This window comes from Sebastes umbrosus, chromosome 13 (genome assembly GCF_015220745.1).
Source record: "Sebastes umbrosus isolate fSebUmb1 chromosome 13, fSebUmb1.pri, whole genome shotgun sequence".
NCBI lineage: Eukaryota > Metazoa > Chordata > Actinopteri > Perciformes > Sebastidae > Sebastes > Sebastes umbrosus.
This window is the reverse complement of record NC_051281.1, coordinates 7,578,889-7,598,035: the sequence shown is the minus strand read 5'-3', so window position 1 is coordinate 7,598,035 and position 19,147 is coordinate 7,578,889. Positions and strand designations below refer to the sequence as shown.

The 19,147-nt window shown below is 41.6% G+C and overlaps 1 protein-coding gene across 2 annotated transcripts in view; it reads left to right on the top strand.

The window, feature by feature from the left end:
* Nucleotides 1-4,211: 4,211 nt before the first annotated feature.
* The window catches only part of nrp2b (neuropilin 2b), a 119,098-nt gene continuing 104,162 nt past the window's right edge, over nucleotides 4,212-19,147 (top strand). Inside the window, exon 1 of one of the 2 annotated variants that reach the window (XM_037788974.1) lies at nucleotides 4,212-5,210. In XM_037788974.1, the coding sequence (XP_037644902.1) occupies nucleotides 5,135-5,210 (76 nt within the window). In that variant the 5' untranslated portion in view covers nucleotides 4,212-5,134. The remainder of the gene's footprint in view (nucleotides 5,211-19,147) is intronic. The other variant, XM_037788973.1, reaches the window with a different exon arrangement.

Sequence of the window (19,147 nt, the reverse complement as noted above, 5' to 3'; positions counted from 1 at the left end):
AGTTGGAGTTGAGAAATGACGAGGTTGTTTCACAAGTAGCCAGTCTACAAGCAAAGTTTAAACCAATAGAAAGCTAAATTATCATCAGACGATAGCCGGTGAGTTCGGAAATTGCATTTTGGCCAATGCATTTCACCTCTTTTGCTCTCCACACAAACTGTTTACCTGCACTTTACCAAAGCCTGCTCAAACGTGATTGGTTAATACTACTCGGACTACAAACGGATTACAAACGTAAACCAGAACGCTTCCGATACCAAAATCTGATATGAGTGCAGAATCTGTTTATAGAGATTAGGTAAGGCTTAACTGAAGAAATAAAGCTTGGTTTCCACCAAGAAGTTCCTGGTAATTTTAGTACCTCAAAAGGTTCCAAGTTTCGGTGGAAAGTTCTTTCGGTCAAAAAAGGGCTTAAAACTAACTTTGGCACATGGGGGGTCATGCAACCTGTCAAAGATCTATCAGTTAATACAAAGACTGTAGATCAAGAGATGACCATCCAACCTACGACTAGAATATCAGCTTCATCATCCGGCCAAACGCATATCTGTAATGCCAAGTTAAGATATTTGACAAGAGTGGCATCACATAAACAGAGCCCTATGAGGTATGAGCCTATACAGTGAGGTAGAAACACTGTCTGTGAGCACCAGCAGCATTTCTGTCCTTTTCCCTAAAATGGACTCTTAGTGATGTCAGTGGTGACTTCTGGGAAACCCAGTCCACAGCTTGGCAGGCAGAAAAGGTGTCATGGATTAGCATATCCTAGTTTCACGACATATTGTTACAAGTTGTACAGAAGAATGGGTGAAGGGACGGTCCAGAAGGCTCGGGTCCATGTGGGTTGGTGTGAATTCAGAATGATTCACTGAGGTTACTGCTGACTCTTCCTGTCCAAAGTCTTCCTGCCAACTGGTGGTTTCTTGTGCATTGAAAATACTTTTTTTTTTGCCTTCAGTATGCTCTCTTCCCGTGTGAGAACTACAATCTTACTCTATTTTCATTACTGCACTTCAGTTGAAGCACTGAAATGCATCTCTGTGGATTCAAGCATGTAGCATTTAGAGGGATCTCTTGGCAGAAATGGAATATATAAATAAGTATGTTGTTGTGTTTTCGTTGCCTTAGAATGAGCCGTTTATATCTACATACGGAGTGGGTCCTCTTCACGGAGCAAGCCGCCATGTTTCTACAGTAACCCAGAATGGACAAACCGATTACTGGCTCTCACGCAGTTTCACGTTTTCACATTTTCATGTTTTTGCGTCGGCCACCGTAGTTCTCCTACACGCTTGGCACACAGGAGAAGTTTCAGTTTTTTGCAATCTGCAACCTCACCGCTAGATGCCGCCAAATCCTACACATTGCACTTTTAAACACCATTGTAAAATTATGAGTTAAAAAAGTTTTTTCGCGCTTAAAAACTTGATATTTTCAAGATTAAAGGATTTAACAGTACCAGCAGCTACTGTATGTTAGACATCTCAGGTATTACTCACAGAGCGGTGTGTCGACCTGTTCTCTACTGGTCAAAATAAGACATTTCTAACAGCTCAAGTGGATGTTACATTAGCATGTGGTCGCTCTGTGCTCTCATGACTTGACAGATTCCAGTTGGCCGGGTTTAGTTTCAGTGGAAAGACCCAGGACGAGGGGAGCAAGAGGGCTGAGAGGGGACAGGTCACAGAGGTCGTACGACTAGAGGGACCCAAGGAATGAGTAGGGTGACTATCTCTTTCTCTCTCCCTCTCTCTCCCTCTCTCTCTCTCTCTCCGGACCTGTCATGGAAAAAAGAACTTAATACTTTCAGACCTCCAGAGATGTTAGGAAACATCTGAGTGACAGTTTGATGGTGTGTATCTGTGCCTGCGTGTGTGTGTCACATGTCACTGTCCTGAACTGAGACCAGTGATTCACCTGCCTGCTGGTAAATGTAGGCCCGTTACAGTAAAACTAAAACTGATCAGGAGATGAGAATGTAGCCGATCGATCAGGACCATGATTAGTGAAACAAGTATGTCGCTGCTTGTTCTTAGAAAAGCTTGTGTCAGAAAAGTTCAAGGAACTATAAATAATTGTCACATGATGTAAAGGAAAAAAAGCAATCGTGTGATTTTCTTGTCATAAAAAGAAAAATGAGGTTTGAAAGGGATTTTCTTCCCATGAGATAACTCAGTGCGCAACGTGATTTTTACTGAGCGGTCGATGGTGAGTTCAGCTGTGTCATTATGGCCTACAGTATGTGTGCAGCGTGCATCTGTGTGTGAATGTGGCAGGGTGTGTCCTGGGAAGGCAGCGCGGGAGCCAAGGTTTGGTTAGTTTTTCAGACCACAAGCTTTGGTGTCGCAGCAGGCCCTTAAACACACCTCCTACTGATCCTCCCTGTAGTACTGAGAACAGTTTCAAACTGTAACTGTACAGAAATTCAGTCAATTTCAAATGCATTTTTTCCCCATGAAATTATCCCCCTAGCTATGTGTGTGTGTGTGTGTGTCAGCATCGTATATCTTACTCCCCTTATTTAGATTCGGTTCACCACTGACCCATGTGCCCTTGGTAAACAGCTTTTTGCCCTGGCCTGCAGGTGTGTGTGGGTGGATGGGTGGGGGTGTGTGTTTTTGTGTGTGTTGCATCCAAGAGCTACAGTAGGGCTGGGCAATATGACAATATACTGTATATTGTCAAAACAATATAAAAATGTCTATCGTATATATTTTTCTATACCGTTTCTATTGCGATATGGGCTTGGCCTGTATTCCTTTATTTTTTTTAATTTTTCTATGATTTCAGTTAAAGCAGCAGTAGGCAAGATTGGAGCAAATATGATTAAAAAATATATATTTTATAAAACGGTCATTTTATCCTGACAGTAGTGCATGACAAAAAAAAAAATCGTCAATCATGTGCCTCTGTGTCCTCCGGTGCTCCGGCTTTCACAGACTGGAGGAAAACAATCAATCACAGCCGAGCTGGAGCCTTGCCGTCTCTAAGTAGCTGTCAATCACTCGCAAACTCCGATCAAACGGTCAAACTAGGCAGCGCTGATCAAATACGAATCAATATTATGTTACTGTAATGCCACTAATGTTTTCAGAAACATCTTATAGTGTACTGTTTAGCTGTAAAATGAGAAAGTTTGCACCGCCCACCAGCCGGAGACAAGTAAATCTGTGTTTTTTAAAAGAAAATTCAAAGTGAATCACAGATTATTAGTGAGGCATTTTTGGTAATTGATTACTAAGTTACTCAACAGATTCCATTTTGATTAGTTTATACGTGCACGTGTTTCCTCTGTGATGTTGTAAACCAGCACCAGGTTCCATTAAAAGCTCCCAGCTCTACTCCAAAGCTCATAAAGCTGTGCTGTGGGTCTCCTCTTTCCCTGTTTTCTGCCTTTCTCTTTTCCACCTCCCTCTATTCTATTTAATACCAGAGAGAGAGAGATGGAGGGAGAAAAGAGAGAAATAAAAGAGGCATGGAGAGAGAGAGAGAGAGAGAGAGAGAGAGAGAGAGAGAGAGAGAGAGAGAGAGAGAGAGAGAGAGAGAGAGAGAGAGAGAGAGAGAGAGAGAGAGAGAGAGAGAGAGAGAGAGAGAGAGAGAGAGAGAGAGAGAGAGAGAGAGAGAGAGAGAGAGAGAGAGAGAGAGAGAGAAATAGGAGGAATTAGGTCTAAATGAATGAATGAGAGGGAGAGATATAGGAAGGTAGAGAGAGAGGGAAAAGAGAGAAATAAAAGAGGCATGGAGAGAGAGAGAGAGAGAGAGAGAAAGGTAAGGAAAGGAAAGACAGTGGAGGGAAATGGGAGAAATTAGGTTTAAATGGATGATAGAGAGAGATATAGGAAGGTGAGAGAGAGAGACAGAGAGAGAGAGAGAGAGAGAGAGGGGAGGAATTAGGTCTAAATGAATGAATGAGAGGGAGAGATATAGGAAGGTAGAGAGAGAGGGAAAAGAGAGAAATAAAAGAGGCATGGAGAGAGAGAGAAAGGAAAGGAAAGGAAAGAAAAGACAGTGGAGGGAAATGGGAGAAATTAGGTTTAAATGGATGATAGAGAGAGATATAGGAAGGTAAGAGAGAGAGAGAGAGAGAGAGAGAGAGAGAGAGAGAGAGAGAGATGAAACTGCTCTTTAATCAGTGAGGGGCTGTATGGAGGCGGTCCGAGGAGCCTACTGTAATCCGATACACGCACACCGAGACACCGAGACAGGGGACTGAGTGAGGAGTCCGGCTCTCTGCCACAAACCAGGAGGAGATCCGAGGAGAAGGAGCGCACTGCCGGAGCTGCAGGGAGAGAGAGAGAGAGAGAGAGAGACATATACTGAGGAGAGAGAGAGGAGCATAGAAGCGCGTGTTTCAGCTCAGAAGCGCTCAGTCTGCAGGAGGAGAGCTCTGAGAAGCTGCACGTTCATTCTCTCCTGATCAGTTTTACGCACGGACCGCCGGAGCGCCTCTTCCAGGAGATCTGGTGTTATCTTTTGCGCAAGAACGGACTGTTATCGAGGCAGTGTATTATAAGAGGATAATCGATGGGAACATATGTTTTTCTTTTCTTAATCATCACACGTGCTTTTTACCAAGTAAATGCGCAACTGGGAAAAACCAAGAAAACCAGAGCGAAAGATTTTGGGGATATTTTTATCGAGACGAAGAGGAATCACTCACTTTCTTTCAGGTTTTTGAAAACTTAACAGTCGTCTGGACGTGTCTGTTAGTTTCAACCTGTGATTTCTACTTTCTTTGACATTTGTTATTTCCAACTGAGTGTCAACGAGGTTTTTATTCCCACGCGCCTTGAGACTGACAGGAGGACTGTGCGCACCGCAGTGGATTTTGAGCCTTTAAAGATGTATTTAGAGTAGATATTGCGCGGATTTCACATCAATTTGTGCAAATTAGTTTCTTTTTTTTTTTCAAAAAAGAAGAAGAACACGTGGACATATAGTGCGCACATAGCAGTGTGTTTAACCCAGCACGATATTCCTGGAGAGCCCGGTATCCGTGGTGGATTTTGGACACTATACTTTGTGTTGCGCTTCAGAGAAATAGAGAACTGTGGAAAAAAAAGGACTCTGGACTCTCAGATATTACAGAATAAACCCACAGAGGAGGAGAAGAGGTGGTGTTTTCTCCGTAAAGATGGATTTATTCCTCTGGCTCTGTGGATGTTTACTGGCTTCTCTGTTGCCTTCAGCGGTCCGAGCGGAGGAAGGAGGTGAGTTTGACACTTTTGCTGTCACATGTAGGTGTTAAACCGCTTTTTTTTTTTTGTTTTAACTAAAAGAAAATGATCTAAACCGCATGTTAAGGACAAAACATACATATCGTTACATACAGCATCATCCACGTGATAGTTAAATGCAAGCCATACATAATGGGAGTATTCTACACAGAACAGAGAAAAAATGAAAAAACAATCAGTATACAAATAGAAATATTGTCAAACTGAGTCCAAATATTGCAGAAAGGGTTCTTCCCATATATGTTGACATTTTAAATTATTTACTCGCAATTTCTCCATGTGGATAACTGAGACCAGTTTCTGGAGCACGGTGGAGTTGGTGTCTTCCAGTCTTTGAGAAACCGCTTTTTTTTTGAGAGAGAACATTTCCCCCAATCCACATCACAAGTATGGAGTCTATAAAACACATTACAGATGGGGTGTTTCGATTAGGACATGTGGTGTTTTCCACGCGTCAAACCGAAAATGCGTAATGAATGTAAGAATGAACACTTTGGGGAAAACCAAAACCATTACGCATTGTGGGCGACCTTATATAGACTTCACTACCATTCAAATAACGCGTTGATATCAATTCAATTCAAACTTTATTTCAAAAACACACAGGAGGGTCCATAGCACTAAAAGAAAAGAAAAAGACACAAAAAACATACAAGATAAGACCACAGCAGTTCATCATTCAATTCATATGTAGGCTATCTCGCCAGATGCAGTAATCAGAGTGCCGAGGGACACTTAGTTCACAGCTAGGAGGGAGAGTCTGTCTTCTTTTACTCTCCAGTATTGACCCATCTCGCTTGGTCTGCACCAGAGGTGGAAAGGTAAAATGAAAAAAAGTGAGAAAACAAAACTAAATCACTTATTTTTCCTCAACCAAAAAAAGCCTTAATTAATCTCCTGATGGATGTTTGCGCAGGGGTTGATGCTTGATGTCGCCCGTTTCTATACGCTGGCAACTTTTTAACAATAATAACAAGATGGACTGATGGGATGATGCCTGCTTGGTATCAACATTGATTTTATCTGCAGCTTAATCAATCACTGTTCTCAGGAGAGCTGTTCAATAATGCAAAATCACTCTAATGTTCCCTAATATTCCTATCAGGACTATAATGTCAGTGCCAGTGGTCTGTAGAGGAGCTGCTCAGAGGAGTTAATACTTAATCGCGCTTGTTTTTTTTATGTCTTATAATATTCCTTGAAAGATTTTTTGACCTCGAGGCTGGGAGCTTCATGCAACAGAGCTTCCCTTTTCTAAATAGCACTGTCGGTTGTGCGGAGAGGTGTTGGTGGTGAATCTGACCGCTGGTCTAATGCGTTTAACGTGGGTCTTTGTGTGTTATTTGTGCGTAAAACATCAATCTTTACGCACAGGGCGAACACTAGAAAATCATTGTTTATGCATTGAACTACTCTGCTGCACAGAAGAGAGGAATCTTTTAGTCTGTTTGGTTAAAACAAACCTGCCTGTGGTGACTCCATGTCAGGCTTTTATGGGTAACTTGAAGTGTCCCAGCCAATGAGAGAGAGTTTTATAAACCAAACAAGAAAACACCATGTGTGTAATCATTTAAAGTGGAACTACCCTTCCTTTTCATGGATTTAGAAGCAAAAAAAATCAGTTTTTGTCACCCTCTCACAGTCTCTAAAGGTTTCTCATAACTGTCTATGCCAAAAAAAAAGATTGAAAACTTGGCAGAATATTTTTTTTTTATATTTTCACCTCAAGGCCCACTTTCTGCTTTGAGATGAATCTATTTTGTGTACACAGTTTAGCAAAGAGGGAGCTGAGAGAGAGGGCAGCTGTGGAGAAGTTGGTTACATTCTAGGTTTTATTGATTTAGGGCTTATTCAGGAGGCTAGCCGGGGCTTTCTGCAGATCTCATGACTCGGATTGAGTGGACCGTCTGCCAAAATGTTGTTTTGGAAAACAACAGCGTACAGAGAGAACAGTGGAGGCATTCTTTACATCACACTTCACCTCTGATGTGCCCTGCCACTGTGAACAGAGACGTAGATCTTCACATTTGATAACTGCTGACACTGTATGTAAAATCTAGAGACTGGCCTATCCAGATAAATGGACAACTGGTTGTTTGATCAACAGCTTGAAATGGCCTCGGTCAAAGCAGGAAGTATAGAGAGAAGTTGTGGTGTTCAGGGTAAAAGCACAAATAGTTTAAGTTGAGACCGGGGTTTCACTTCCGCCTCCTACCACCATGCAGTCATCCTCGCTTTTTTTAACCATGACCACAGTTTTTCCCTGTAACTAGGTAGTTCTGCTTTTAACCATGACCAGTTTCCTTAAGATTTCCATATAACATTACCACTATATGTCTAGTTTTCTAAGGCACTGACAAACTCATATTTTGATATGAGGACTTTGATTGATATTCTGTTATTTTTCTGACAATATATGAACCAACATTTTTCTGGGGACTTCTTCAAGCTTCCTTTTGAGATCTCTCCGCTGGTACCCCCAATAGAGGAGCTCACACATGCTCAGCAGCAGCAGCAGCAGTCTGCAGGATGAAGCTTCCTCAGCAGTAAACTTTTACAGATGCCTCTGCTCCGCTGTCTCCGGAGAGATGAGCAAGGAAAGCAAAGTGAGACTAAGAAGTGTGTGTGTATATATATATATATATAGAGAGAGAGAGAGGGAGGGATGGAAGTAGAGGGGCAGGAAGTAACGGAGACAGAAACAGGCAGAAGGGAAGCTGCGAGAAGAAGTGAGCGAAACGGAAGAATGATTTTTTAGCCTCGCTGTTTGATCCTGTTTCTTCATTCCGTTTGATCGCAGCTGTGCCTGCAAGGGAGATAAACGGACATAATTGGCCACTCAAGACCAGCTGTCTGCCTCTATAGTGTCTCTGCTGAGATGTGCTGGATGATGAAAACAGGCTCACTGTGATGCACAGTGTGAGAAGTGAGCTAGCGGTGGGGCGACTGGCCCACAGGTATGCACCGAGGACTGGTTTATGAGACGGTGTTTGACAGCTGCAACCAGTCCATGAGTTTCAAAAGTCTCAGACAGAGTGGGGAGACATTTCTTGTCCAGCTTTTGGGGTGAAAAAGTAAACAACTCCACCTACATACATGTAGGTGGAGTTGTTGAGGTCTGGCATAGTTTTAAGGTTCACTAACTCTGCAAATAATTGCATTCTGGTTGTGCATGCTACAGCAGGACTGCATGCTTCCACTTGCCTTTAATTGTCAGGTCATTGTGCTGCAGAATTGAACAAGATTTGCTAATCTATAGGTTTATGTATCTCATCTGTGGCTTCCCATAATGCATTAGGTATTTTCTAGCCTCCAGCTTTTGCCCCACATCTAACACAACCTGCTTGCCGTGTCGCCCCGAGGGGGCCGGCTTGTAATAATTAAATGTTACATCGTTGGAGGTCATAATGCTTTGTAAGCTCCGATTGGCCATCAATAAAACAAACCATCCATGTCATTTGTTCACACAATGGGGTTATAGCCCGTTTTAGCTCGCTGCCTCTAACGCAGCCGTTCTGTGTAATTACTTTGCGTGAGAAAAGATTAGTTATTAGCCTGAAAAATATTACAGATATTATATTCTATAAATATGAATTTAACTGTATTGGCTCCTTTCACTGTAATTGTGTGTTTCCACGGATAATTACTCAGATTGGCAAGCGTACTTCAGAAAGGCTGGAAATACATCAGCGTATTATTGTGGCAAGAGTAAAAAAGAGTGAATGAGTGATATGAGGAGCAAAATATATTAGCAGCCGGCTATAAAAAGAAATCAGCTCATCCAGACGTGTTTGTCTCTGTATTTTCTAGTTATTTTCTGTGATTATTTCTTCCCCGTGTGAGTCGTTCTTTATTACTGCTGTATTATCTGATGTGTTAGATGGTTCGCTGACACAGAAGGCCAGAAACAGCCTTGCTTATATGGCTTTCGAACCTCCATCCCAGTAAAGCACACTGAAACAACAGAGCAATGAAAAGAGAACGAGTGAGCAGAGATGGAGAGAGAGAGAGAGAAAGTAGTGCCAAAGAGAGAGAGAGAGAGAAAGAGGGGGAGAGAGAGCATGAGAGGGCATTAGTGAAATAAGAGGAAAGCAGCAGAGTGTGAAGCGGTAGTTGAGTGGAGCCACCTGCAGTAAACCAACCCAGATTTATTCCCCTCTGTCGAGCACAGGAGGGTTTCTGGCCAAGGTAAAGCATATTATTAATAAATACGCTCATTATAATATAGGCAATTTCTAAATGACTATCTTGAGAATGAAATTACATTATAGTTGATTTGGTAGATGGATTCTTTTTCAGCTTCCACTCACGTAATAGTTTGGATCAGAGGCCATTTCATCGAAACCGTTTATTCAAGAAGAGTAGCCAAACCAAATTAAAATATTTCAAGCAATCCCTTTACTGTGATTGTTAGATTTAAATCAAGGCTGTCAAAGGTAATACAATATTAATACATTAATGCAAATTTAGTTTTAACGCCGCCAATTTCTTTAATGCAACTTGCGAGTTTTAGTTTTAAAGCTAAAGTGAAGATACTGGTATCATATGAAGCTAAGAAACCTAAGGAATAGGTTGGTACCAACCATGTCATACTAGCTTGTTGAGAAGGAGGCTAAATAATGCTCCAAACTTGCTCTACATTTTGGCGAGGAAAAACTGGCATGGCCATTTACAGACATGTCCACCTTATGCTAATCACATGCAGTTTGGAGCAAGTCATAGTAAAGTCAGCACACTGACACACTGACAGCTGGTGTTGCCTGTTGGGCTTGAGTTTGCCATGATTTGAGCATATTTTATTATGCTAAATGCAGTACCTGTGAGGGTTGCTGGACAATATTTGTCATTATTTTGTGTTGTTAATTGATTTCCAATAATAAATATATACTGTACATACATTTGGATAAAGCAGCATATTTGCCCACTCCCATGTTGGTATGTTTATTAAATACAAATCTCCCTTTAAGACACATTTTGAACAGATAAAAAATGTGCGATTAATCATGATTAAATACTTTAATCGATTGACAGCTCCAATTTAACTCTTTTGTGTGTGAAAACTGAGTATGCTAATCTGTGGCAGGTGACACTTTGCAGGAGACTGATTTCAGAATGATCCTGCAGGTAGCAGGTGTTTCTCACCAGCTTTCAGGATTAAGGGTTATCCTTTTTCATCTCCCGATTCAGATTGCTGTTTTTCATTTCCTTTTATTCTTTTTAAGGCACTTTTCTCAAGAAAATACATTTAAATTAGACGTACAACTTTAAAAAAAGAAGAAGAAGAAATTAGGGAATCTAACGAGAAGACATTATAGTCTTGCCATCATTAGAATAATAGTGGGTCGGTCTACTGACATCAACAACCTAGTTTGCAGCGAGCGAATAAACATTAAGCAAATTAACCTTCGGCTCGGTCTCCCTCTCTCGCTCTCGTCTGTAAAATGGAAAGGACAATTAGTGGGTCCGGCAGGATGTTCTAATTACAGTTATCATGTCATTAGTAAACTGTTAGTATTCTAGTGTCTTCATTGGCCGTTGGTAATGACTGGAGTAATTAGAGAGGAAGGGGAGATCAGTGTGTGCGTGTGTTCTTGTATTTGTACACTTGTGAAGAACAAATGTCCTCAGAGGGAAGGGGAGATCATGGACATCCTTCAAATGAGGACATTTTCCTTCTTTTAAACCCATCACCCTCACAAAGAGAGATGTTTGTGCGTTAGCTGTAAGCCTTGTGTGTCCTCAGTAGTCCCTCCAGAGCTGTGCCGTGCGAGGCCACAGGTTGTTTTCCTTTTCCTCTCTCCCTTCACGCTGAATCATCCTGTTGTTTTCCTCTTTTCATGGCACTTCACCTCTCCTTTAATAGCGCTCTCTGTCTCTTTCTCCACACCTCCCCTCTGTCAGTGTTTTCCCTCGCTCCGATTAAGAAAACCCCCCCCCTCGCCTTCTTTTCGCCCCGCTTTGCACGGTGGGAAATCTTCCTTGTCTTTTCTCTCTGACTCTGTCAATCTATGCCGACCTATGTTTTCTCATCCTTCTGCCTGGAAGAAGCTCAACTGTTTGAAATCCATTCACATGGTTTGTTAGAGAGACTTCATTCATTCACATCTTAAAAGGCTTATTTACTGCATTAAGTAGGCTGCTTTTACTATTTCTGTTACAACCATTTAAAGGAGTATAGACGGTTTAGGTTCCACTGATCAACACAAATTCTTTACATAATTAACTCTTTAGTATATTAAGATGAGTGATAACAGGCTCCAGCATTCTAGTAAAGGTCAGAAGTTTAACTTTTCTGTCATACACAAAGTAAAGATTTTCAAACTAAAAGCTGAAGATGCAGCTAGGATTGTGTTTGGATGTAGTTAAGAACAGCACATTCTCACTCCCAACTCGTCAAATACAGACGGTTCAAACTATGATGCTCTAGATACACCTTCAGCATCAGTTTTGGACGCGTCAGGGACAGCGTGTTAAGTTTCTGCTCCTTACATGCATAGTGTCTTTTCAAAATAAAGTTCTGTGTTCACAAAAAACGTACAGTATCTGTTTATTACATGCATTCAGTGTATTTTCAAAATAAACTTCCAATGTAGGTTCACTTAGTTTTTATGTTTAGTTACGCAACAAAACTACTCGGTTAGGCTTCGGAAAGCTTTGTTGTTGGTGTCAAAATAAGTACACTTGTTACGTAACTGGCGTTAGTAACGTACGTAAGTTATGTAATAAAACTACAGTAAAATAAATCAAAGTTGACGGGACGCAAACAGCAGTGTCCTGGGTGAAAGTCCTGTGTTTGTTGTTTGATCCCTATGCAGACTTTCTTGCTAATTAAACTAAGTCAGTTATTCTGAGCGTCTAATAATGTCGCGGATGGGTTTATGTTGGAGATAGTTGAAAGCCTGGTGCATCTCATACAGATGCTAAAGGATGTTGGTATCAGACGCCGAGTGGCACTGACCAAGTGTTGACGCATTGGGAGCCAGAATGGGTTGGTAAGAACAGTATGCTACATTGCTTTTAGTATTTTTTGAGACAAGACTTCAAAGAAGACTTTTTTTTAGGGTGCCAGGAACCGACTGTACCAGTACCTGTGTTTATTTAACCTTTCTTTATATTGTTTATTTAACCTTTCTTTATACAGAGAAGATAGCTGAGCATACAGGCTCTTTTATAGCAAGGCCCTGTTAACTGAAAACCGAGGCAGGAAACTACATACACTTGACCTCAATGGTATGATTAAAGGTAATCTTGAATAGGAATGCATAAACACAATGTCAACTGAAGTTAATAAGGACCAGATAGAAACATGGGGCCCTTCTCCTCTACAGGACATTAAAAACAGATAGTAATGCCTTTAAATGCTCCTGTGATTATAGCTGATAGTGAGAGACTGTCCTCCCAAGAAAAACGACAAGCAAGTGCTTCAAGATGACTTATATTTACGTTCAAGTCACAGCAAAAATGTCTGTGTAGTGAGGAGGTCAAGCCAGAGCATTGTCACATTGTCACATCATAAAACAGATTTATTTTTTCAACAGTGATTTGTTACGGTTTTTGGAAGGCGCAGACAGATTATGTCAGACTGCCAATAGAGGGATCAGAAAACGCTTCTATGTGGCGGTCTAGAGGGGACGGACGGATCACAAATCAATTTATCACAATAAACTTGTGGACATTGAGACTGTTGGTAGTTTAGTTGTCCACTTTGGCTGATCAGTTATCCAACCATGGCAGCATGACACGTCCCAAACCCAACCTAGTCGCCAGAAAAGATATTGGCATTGTACATTTCTGCACACCACAGGATACTTTGAATGTCAACGCACAGTGACACGTGATTAACGTTGTGAAACGATTGGTTAGATTTAGGCAACAAAACTACTTGATTAAGGTAAGAAAAAACATCATAGTTTGTGTTAAAATAATAACTTTACAACCTAATTTAACAACCGTAACAACGTAACTACCGTAAATAGACAACAAGCGCCCTGTAGAAATCTTACTTTCTTATGTAATATTACGTAAAAAGCGTAAAGTGTGTAATGTTTACTTTTGGTTTAACACAGGTCACAAACAGCGGTCTCCTGGGTGGAAGTCCTGTGTTTGTTTGACCCTTCCACTACCCTTCCCACGCACCCTTAGTGGACTTTTTTGCTTGTTGTACTCATTATTATACCACGAAACCTTCGTACCATGTAAGTTTCGATAACAATCCCTCGATATACTACATCACTTGCTCTGACCGAATGCAAAAACGTTCACATTCAACTTATCTGTGGTTTGCAGAAACGTACAATGCCAACATTTTGTCCTGGTGACTGGGCTGCCCAAACCAATTCATTTAACCTACAACTCTTCCTCTTTAGTCATACTTGAACATCTACTTTTTCCTATTACACTTCTTTTTGTGCCCTTTCTCACACTGTTCTCCTTCAGTTATCTTTTCACTTAGTCATCATTACTTTCTCTCCATTATTGATCTAAAATCTGTCTCTGTATCTTCCTCTGTCCACTGTCATATTACTCACTAAAGCCTCATAGATCAGGTGGTGTCTTTGCTCCCGAGTTGAGGAGCTTGTTCTCACGTCAGTTCTTTATCTGTATCACACACTCATCCTTCTTTTTTTTATGAGTCTCTCCTCTCTCTGTTTCTCAGACCCTTTGTAGTCCTCCGCCATCCTTCTCTCTGTTTCACACACACTCACTCTTTTCTCTCTGTAGTTTTCCGCTGTGGCTTAATGCAAGGCACCTGGAGGAAAGCACTAACCCACCTGTTTGTGTGTGTTTGTGTGAGCGTGTGTGAGCGAGTTGTACTTTCTGTCCAGTGAGCTTTTCTGTGCTGCTGACTTTCTCTTTTCCGATGATGAGAGACAGATGTTCTGGCATTATGCTCTCTTTCTTTCTTTCGTACTGCTCAGCCTCCTCCTTCCTTTCTTCCTCTCTCTCTCTGTCCATTCCTGAGGTTTCCCAGGTTTCAACAACTAAAAGCTCCTTGGTTCGGATCCAAAGAAGACATTTCAGCTTGTTATTTTCAGCGTTTCTCATATTCCCAGAGTCACACAAAAGCTTTTTGCAACAAATGTGTCATATTTCCACCGTTTAAGGTAACAATGCCTGAAGCGTTTTGTGAGTGTTTCATAATGCTGGAACTGAATCCATCCTGCTGGAAATGCATTGTAAACGGTAAGAAATGCATTGAAATCAATGGGGAAATTAGCATGTATTCCCCCTCAGGCTTTGATGCAGATGGTCAGAGGATATTGATTGTTAAATTGTTTCCAACAAGGTCACAATAATAAGAATGTGAGACTCACTGTACTGTTTTGAGTATTGGGACCAGTGTTGGTGGATAATACCATAGACTGTATATAAGAAGTGGATGTATTTACCGTGACATCACCTATTGGTTTGTGGACTGCCATTTGAAGCCTTGAGTTCGGCATTTTGGCCGTCTCATCTTGATTTTTGGCGATCAGCATCTTGGTTTTTGCCCGTCGCTGTCTTGGTAATTTGCATCCAGAAGTGACATGAGAGGGTGGAGCTAAGTACAACCAAACTCTGAATAAGATTTAATAAATCAAGTGAGAAGTAGGCTCATTTTCTCATAGACTTCTATACAATCAGACTTCCTTTTGCAACCAGAGGAGTCGCCCCCTGCTGGCTGTTAGAAAGGATGCAGGTTTAATGCACTTCCGCATTGGCTTCACTTCTCAGACCCAGGAGTTGCCCACTGGTTTCCAACAAGGTCACAATAATGAGAATGTGGGGCTAACTGTACTGTTTTAAGTATTAAGGCCAGTAGTATTGGTGGATAATAACTTGATCTGCCAAACAATAGTCTCGCTCTCAACAAGCTCTCTGGTTAGCTGGGTGAGACACACTTTCTCACTTTAGTACACAAACACTTGCTAAAGCACTAATGCTTTCATTATGGGCTCCGGCTAGTGGGAATGAATGCAGAATATGGTCCAATAGCAAAGTTTTCACAGACCAAATCGATTGCGACAGGCAGAAAGTGTCTCAAATCAGACTCCCTTACTCAGAGGGAAAATGAATCTGTTAGAGAGCTTATAAACAAGGTCAGAACATTTGCATTTCAGGCCAACAAACAAGGATCTAGTTCAAGTTGCAATGTGGAAGCATGTGTGTGTTTTTCTACATGTTTTGGGATAGTCTGTGTGCCCCGTGTTGCTGTGCATGCAAGTTTTTATTACATCTCTATTTGGGTGCATCTGTGTGTTGAGGTGTGCGCATGCGGCGAAAAGTTGCTGAATAGGTGTTATCAGGATGCAACACTAAACGTGGCGGAGAGACATAAATAATGCAGTGACCTGTCTTATATCCCTGCTTGACTGCTTAGCGCCGTTTACTGCTGCTTATTCTGTGTGTGTGTGTGTGTGTGTGTGTGGTCTGAGCCAGAGGAGGATAAGCGATGTTCAGCGGTTTGTGTTTGTGCATTTTGTTGTGAAGCTGTGGTCTAAATACAACCTCTCCCTGAAGATCACACATGCTGATGTGGCTGAGAGAGAAAAGCAGTCTTATGTGAAGTCCGAGGTCAAGAGGGTGGGACGTGTTTGTGTCTTCTGTGAGGGACAAACACAGACAGAGGAAATGTGTTGATGTGGTTCTCCTGTTTCATTGTATGTTAGTATTGCCTTATAGACATCTTTTTCTGCCCCTCTTTCTTCTCTCTCTGTCACTTTTACCTGTTTGATCATTCTTGACATGAATTCAGGCTTTTTTTCCCAGCTCAGCATCTCCTCTGTTCTGACACACACAGACATTAAACTTTCTTCCCAGCATGCAGGCGCTGTGTGGAATACAAATCAGCTTTGCTATAGATTTACTTTTGGGAGCTGCATTTATATAGTTTCCTGATAAATATACATAAAGATGGCAGTGAGCTGTCTTACCTAAAAGAAAAATGTTCCGCTCCTCCAGTACACTGTTCTATCACTGCGGGAACTCTTCATTATAATGACTGATGAGCTCAGCCTCAGCATACTGTTAATGTCTGTATATCTATGTGTGTGTGCTCCAGTGGGCAACTCCTGGGTCTGAGAAGTGAAGCTAATGCCTTAAACGTGCATTCTTTCCAATAGCCAGCAGGGGGCGACTCCTCTGGTTGCAAAAAGAAGTCTGATTGTATAGAAGTCTCAACTTCTCACTTGATTTATTACCTCAGTAAACATTGTAAACATGAGTTTATGCTCTCAATCACTAGTTTCAAGTCTTCTTCAATACAGCATGATGTTCATTTAGTAAATTATGGTCCCATTTAGAGTCAAATAGACCATAAAGCAGGGGGCAAAATAAAGCAAAATGCCGTACTCGAGGCTTCAAAACTGCAGTCCACAAACCAATGGGTGAAGTCACAGTGACTTCGTCCACTTCTTATATACAGTGTATGGTGTGCGCATGAATCAAATAAACAAAGAGGATAAAATTCACTGATGTGTTTAGTGGCACCTCAATGTGTGTGACTTCCTGCCCCGTTTGGATGCGTTGAATGACTTTGTGTGTGTGTGTCCTGAGATTGATAGACCATTGAACCTGAGCAGACACAATACTTCACACACACACACAGAGTCTGCCTCTCTATCACACCAGCCTTATTCATCAGACACTGGGAGGTGATGTCTTCATCGGCTGCACGCCAGAGGTGACGATAGGAGAGGAGCTGGGAGGAGAGGGTATAGTTAGTGTGAGTAGAAATATAACAAATTGCATAAACAGACGAAGAAAAGCATGCTAGTTTTAACACTAAAACAGCCACCTCAGCTGCCACCCTAATTTTGGATAATCCAATAAAAAAAAGAAAGAAACGAAGCTCCAATGTCCGAGTGCAAGTGAATGCAGCTGCCGTTTTCTACCCACCCCGTCAGCCTATTACTCAGTCTCGGCCGCACACAACAACTGCTGATGACTTTTCCCTGCTAGATGTGTATGTAGGGGTTGAGAACTTCCACTAGTAGAAATATAGAACGGCTGTAGATGGATAGTGGTGGGTTGTTTTGCAGTCCAAATTTGGAGGGGCCACTCATATCCCCCTCAATTTTGAAAGTATTAGATTGGCTCAGTCTGACGGGCAGCAATCCGCCCTGGCCAATGCCAGGGTTGTACATTTAAACTTGTCTACCCCCTCTACTGTGCATCCACTAGTTGGTTAAGGAGGCTGAAAGTAGGTTGAAAGCTGCAGCAAAGTAAAGAGTAAAGTCGTCCTCTCTAAAAAAAGAAAAAAGAATAAACTTAATTGTCTCGTTCAGAGTTTCATCTGAGGGCTGAATCTATCGAAAACACATTTGCACTCTTCTCATTTGGGACCCATCCTACCTATCTAATAACAACTAAGTATGCATTATGAGTGTCATGCAATAGGTTATTAATCAGGGACATGTCTCTACCAACCCTAGATGTTTCCCCCTCGGATCGCCTCAGCATATGCCAGATTTTTTCGTTAAAGACAGTTAGCTCCACGCCGTGTGCTAAAAGTGGTGTTTGGCTGATGCTGCTGTGAGATTCCAGAGTGGTTAAACACTAATCCAGGTGGTGCTGAGATGAAATGCGTCTGGCCGGGTTACACAGGCCGTGTAACTCTACTCCTGTATTACTGTATGTCACCGGGGAGATTGGAAACCGATAGGAGGAGATAGACATGACGGGTTGGCTCGCAGCATGACGGAGGAGGGAGAGACAGACAGAGGCACAGAGATACGGAGGGCTGATCATTAATTGCTTGCAGGCAGTGTGAGGTAGACACCAGATATAGATGCCAAAGTGTCACTCACTCTGACCTTGCAGCCATGATTTTAAAATAAAGTGAGATTTTAGCTGTTTGTTTTACCCTCCCGTGTGAATTTGTTTAGAAGACGGTGTCTGATAAAGTGTTTATGCTGTGTGTGTTAATGTTTGCATGCGTGCCTCCTCTCAGAGTAGGTTTACAGTAGCCGGTCTATTTATAGTGGTAAAATATGTTGTGTTCTGCTGAGTAGTTTGACTTGGCTATGTCACCCCACTCAGCACAGCGGCAATAAATAAAAACGTCACAGCACAGCGGGCTGGTTGGTGGCACACGGCAAGACGTTACACAACAAGTTCATTTCTCTCTCTTCTTCTTTTTTAATGAGGAAGTTTTCTTGAGGGACATTCAGCCCTGATTGAAACAATAATATAGACCATCAGCAGCTCGATTGTGAGTTTGTTATTTTCCCTCATAAACAGGAAATTATCTAAGGGGTTGCTCACCGGCCAAGTTCTTCCCACCGAGCAGCCGACATTCACAGATGCTGTTTTTATTAGTGTAACCTGTTCCATCGTGGCCATCATTTCGCTCAAAATATTTGTTGGAAATTCATCTGCTATGTTCTCTACTGGCGCCTGAAACTATCAGTAGCTGCAACCTTTAGTCACGTGGACAAATAATGTAACATCACGTCATTCCTCGAACCTGCACCATCTTTGGTGAAAGTGCTTTTAAAGTTTTTGCAGGCTCATCTTGGTGTGAGCTACAGAGTCACTTTAAAGAAGACCTATTAGGCTTTTGTGCTTTTTCTCTTTGCTTTAGTGTATATAGTTTTTTGTGCATGTAAACGGTATACAAACAGAATTGCAAGTATGCACCTAAAAACGAGCACAGTAGGTCCTCTTTATACTAGATTATTTTATAAATACAGAAGATTTTAAAAACAGGATTAAGGATTATTTGATCTGATGTAATTTGCTGTTTTGTTTGTGCTTTTCATGTGAAACTTTTTATGCTGCCGTCTTGGCCACGACTCCCTCGAAAAAGAGATTTTAATCTTAATGGGAATATCCACCTAAAATAAAGGTATACATTTAAAATAATAATAATAATAATTTACAGTGTAATCACAGTTTTGTGCAGAAATAATTCCTTGGATAAGATAGTT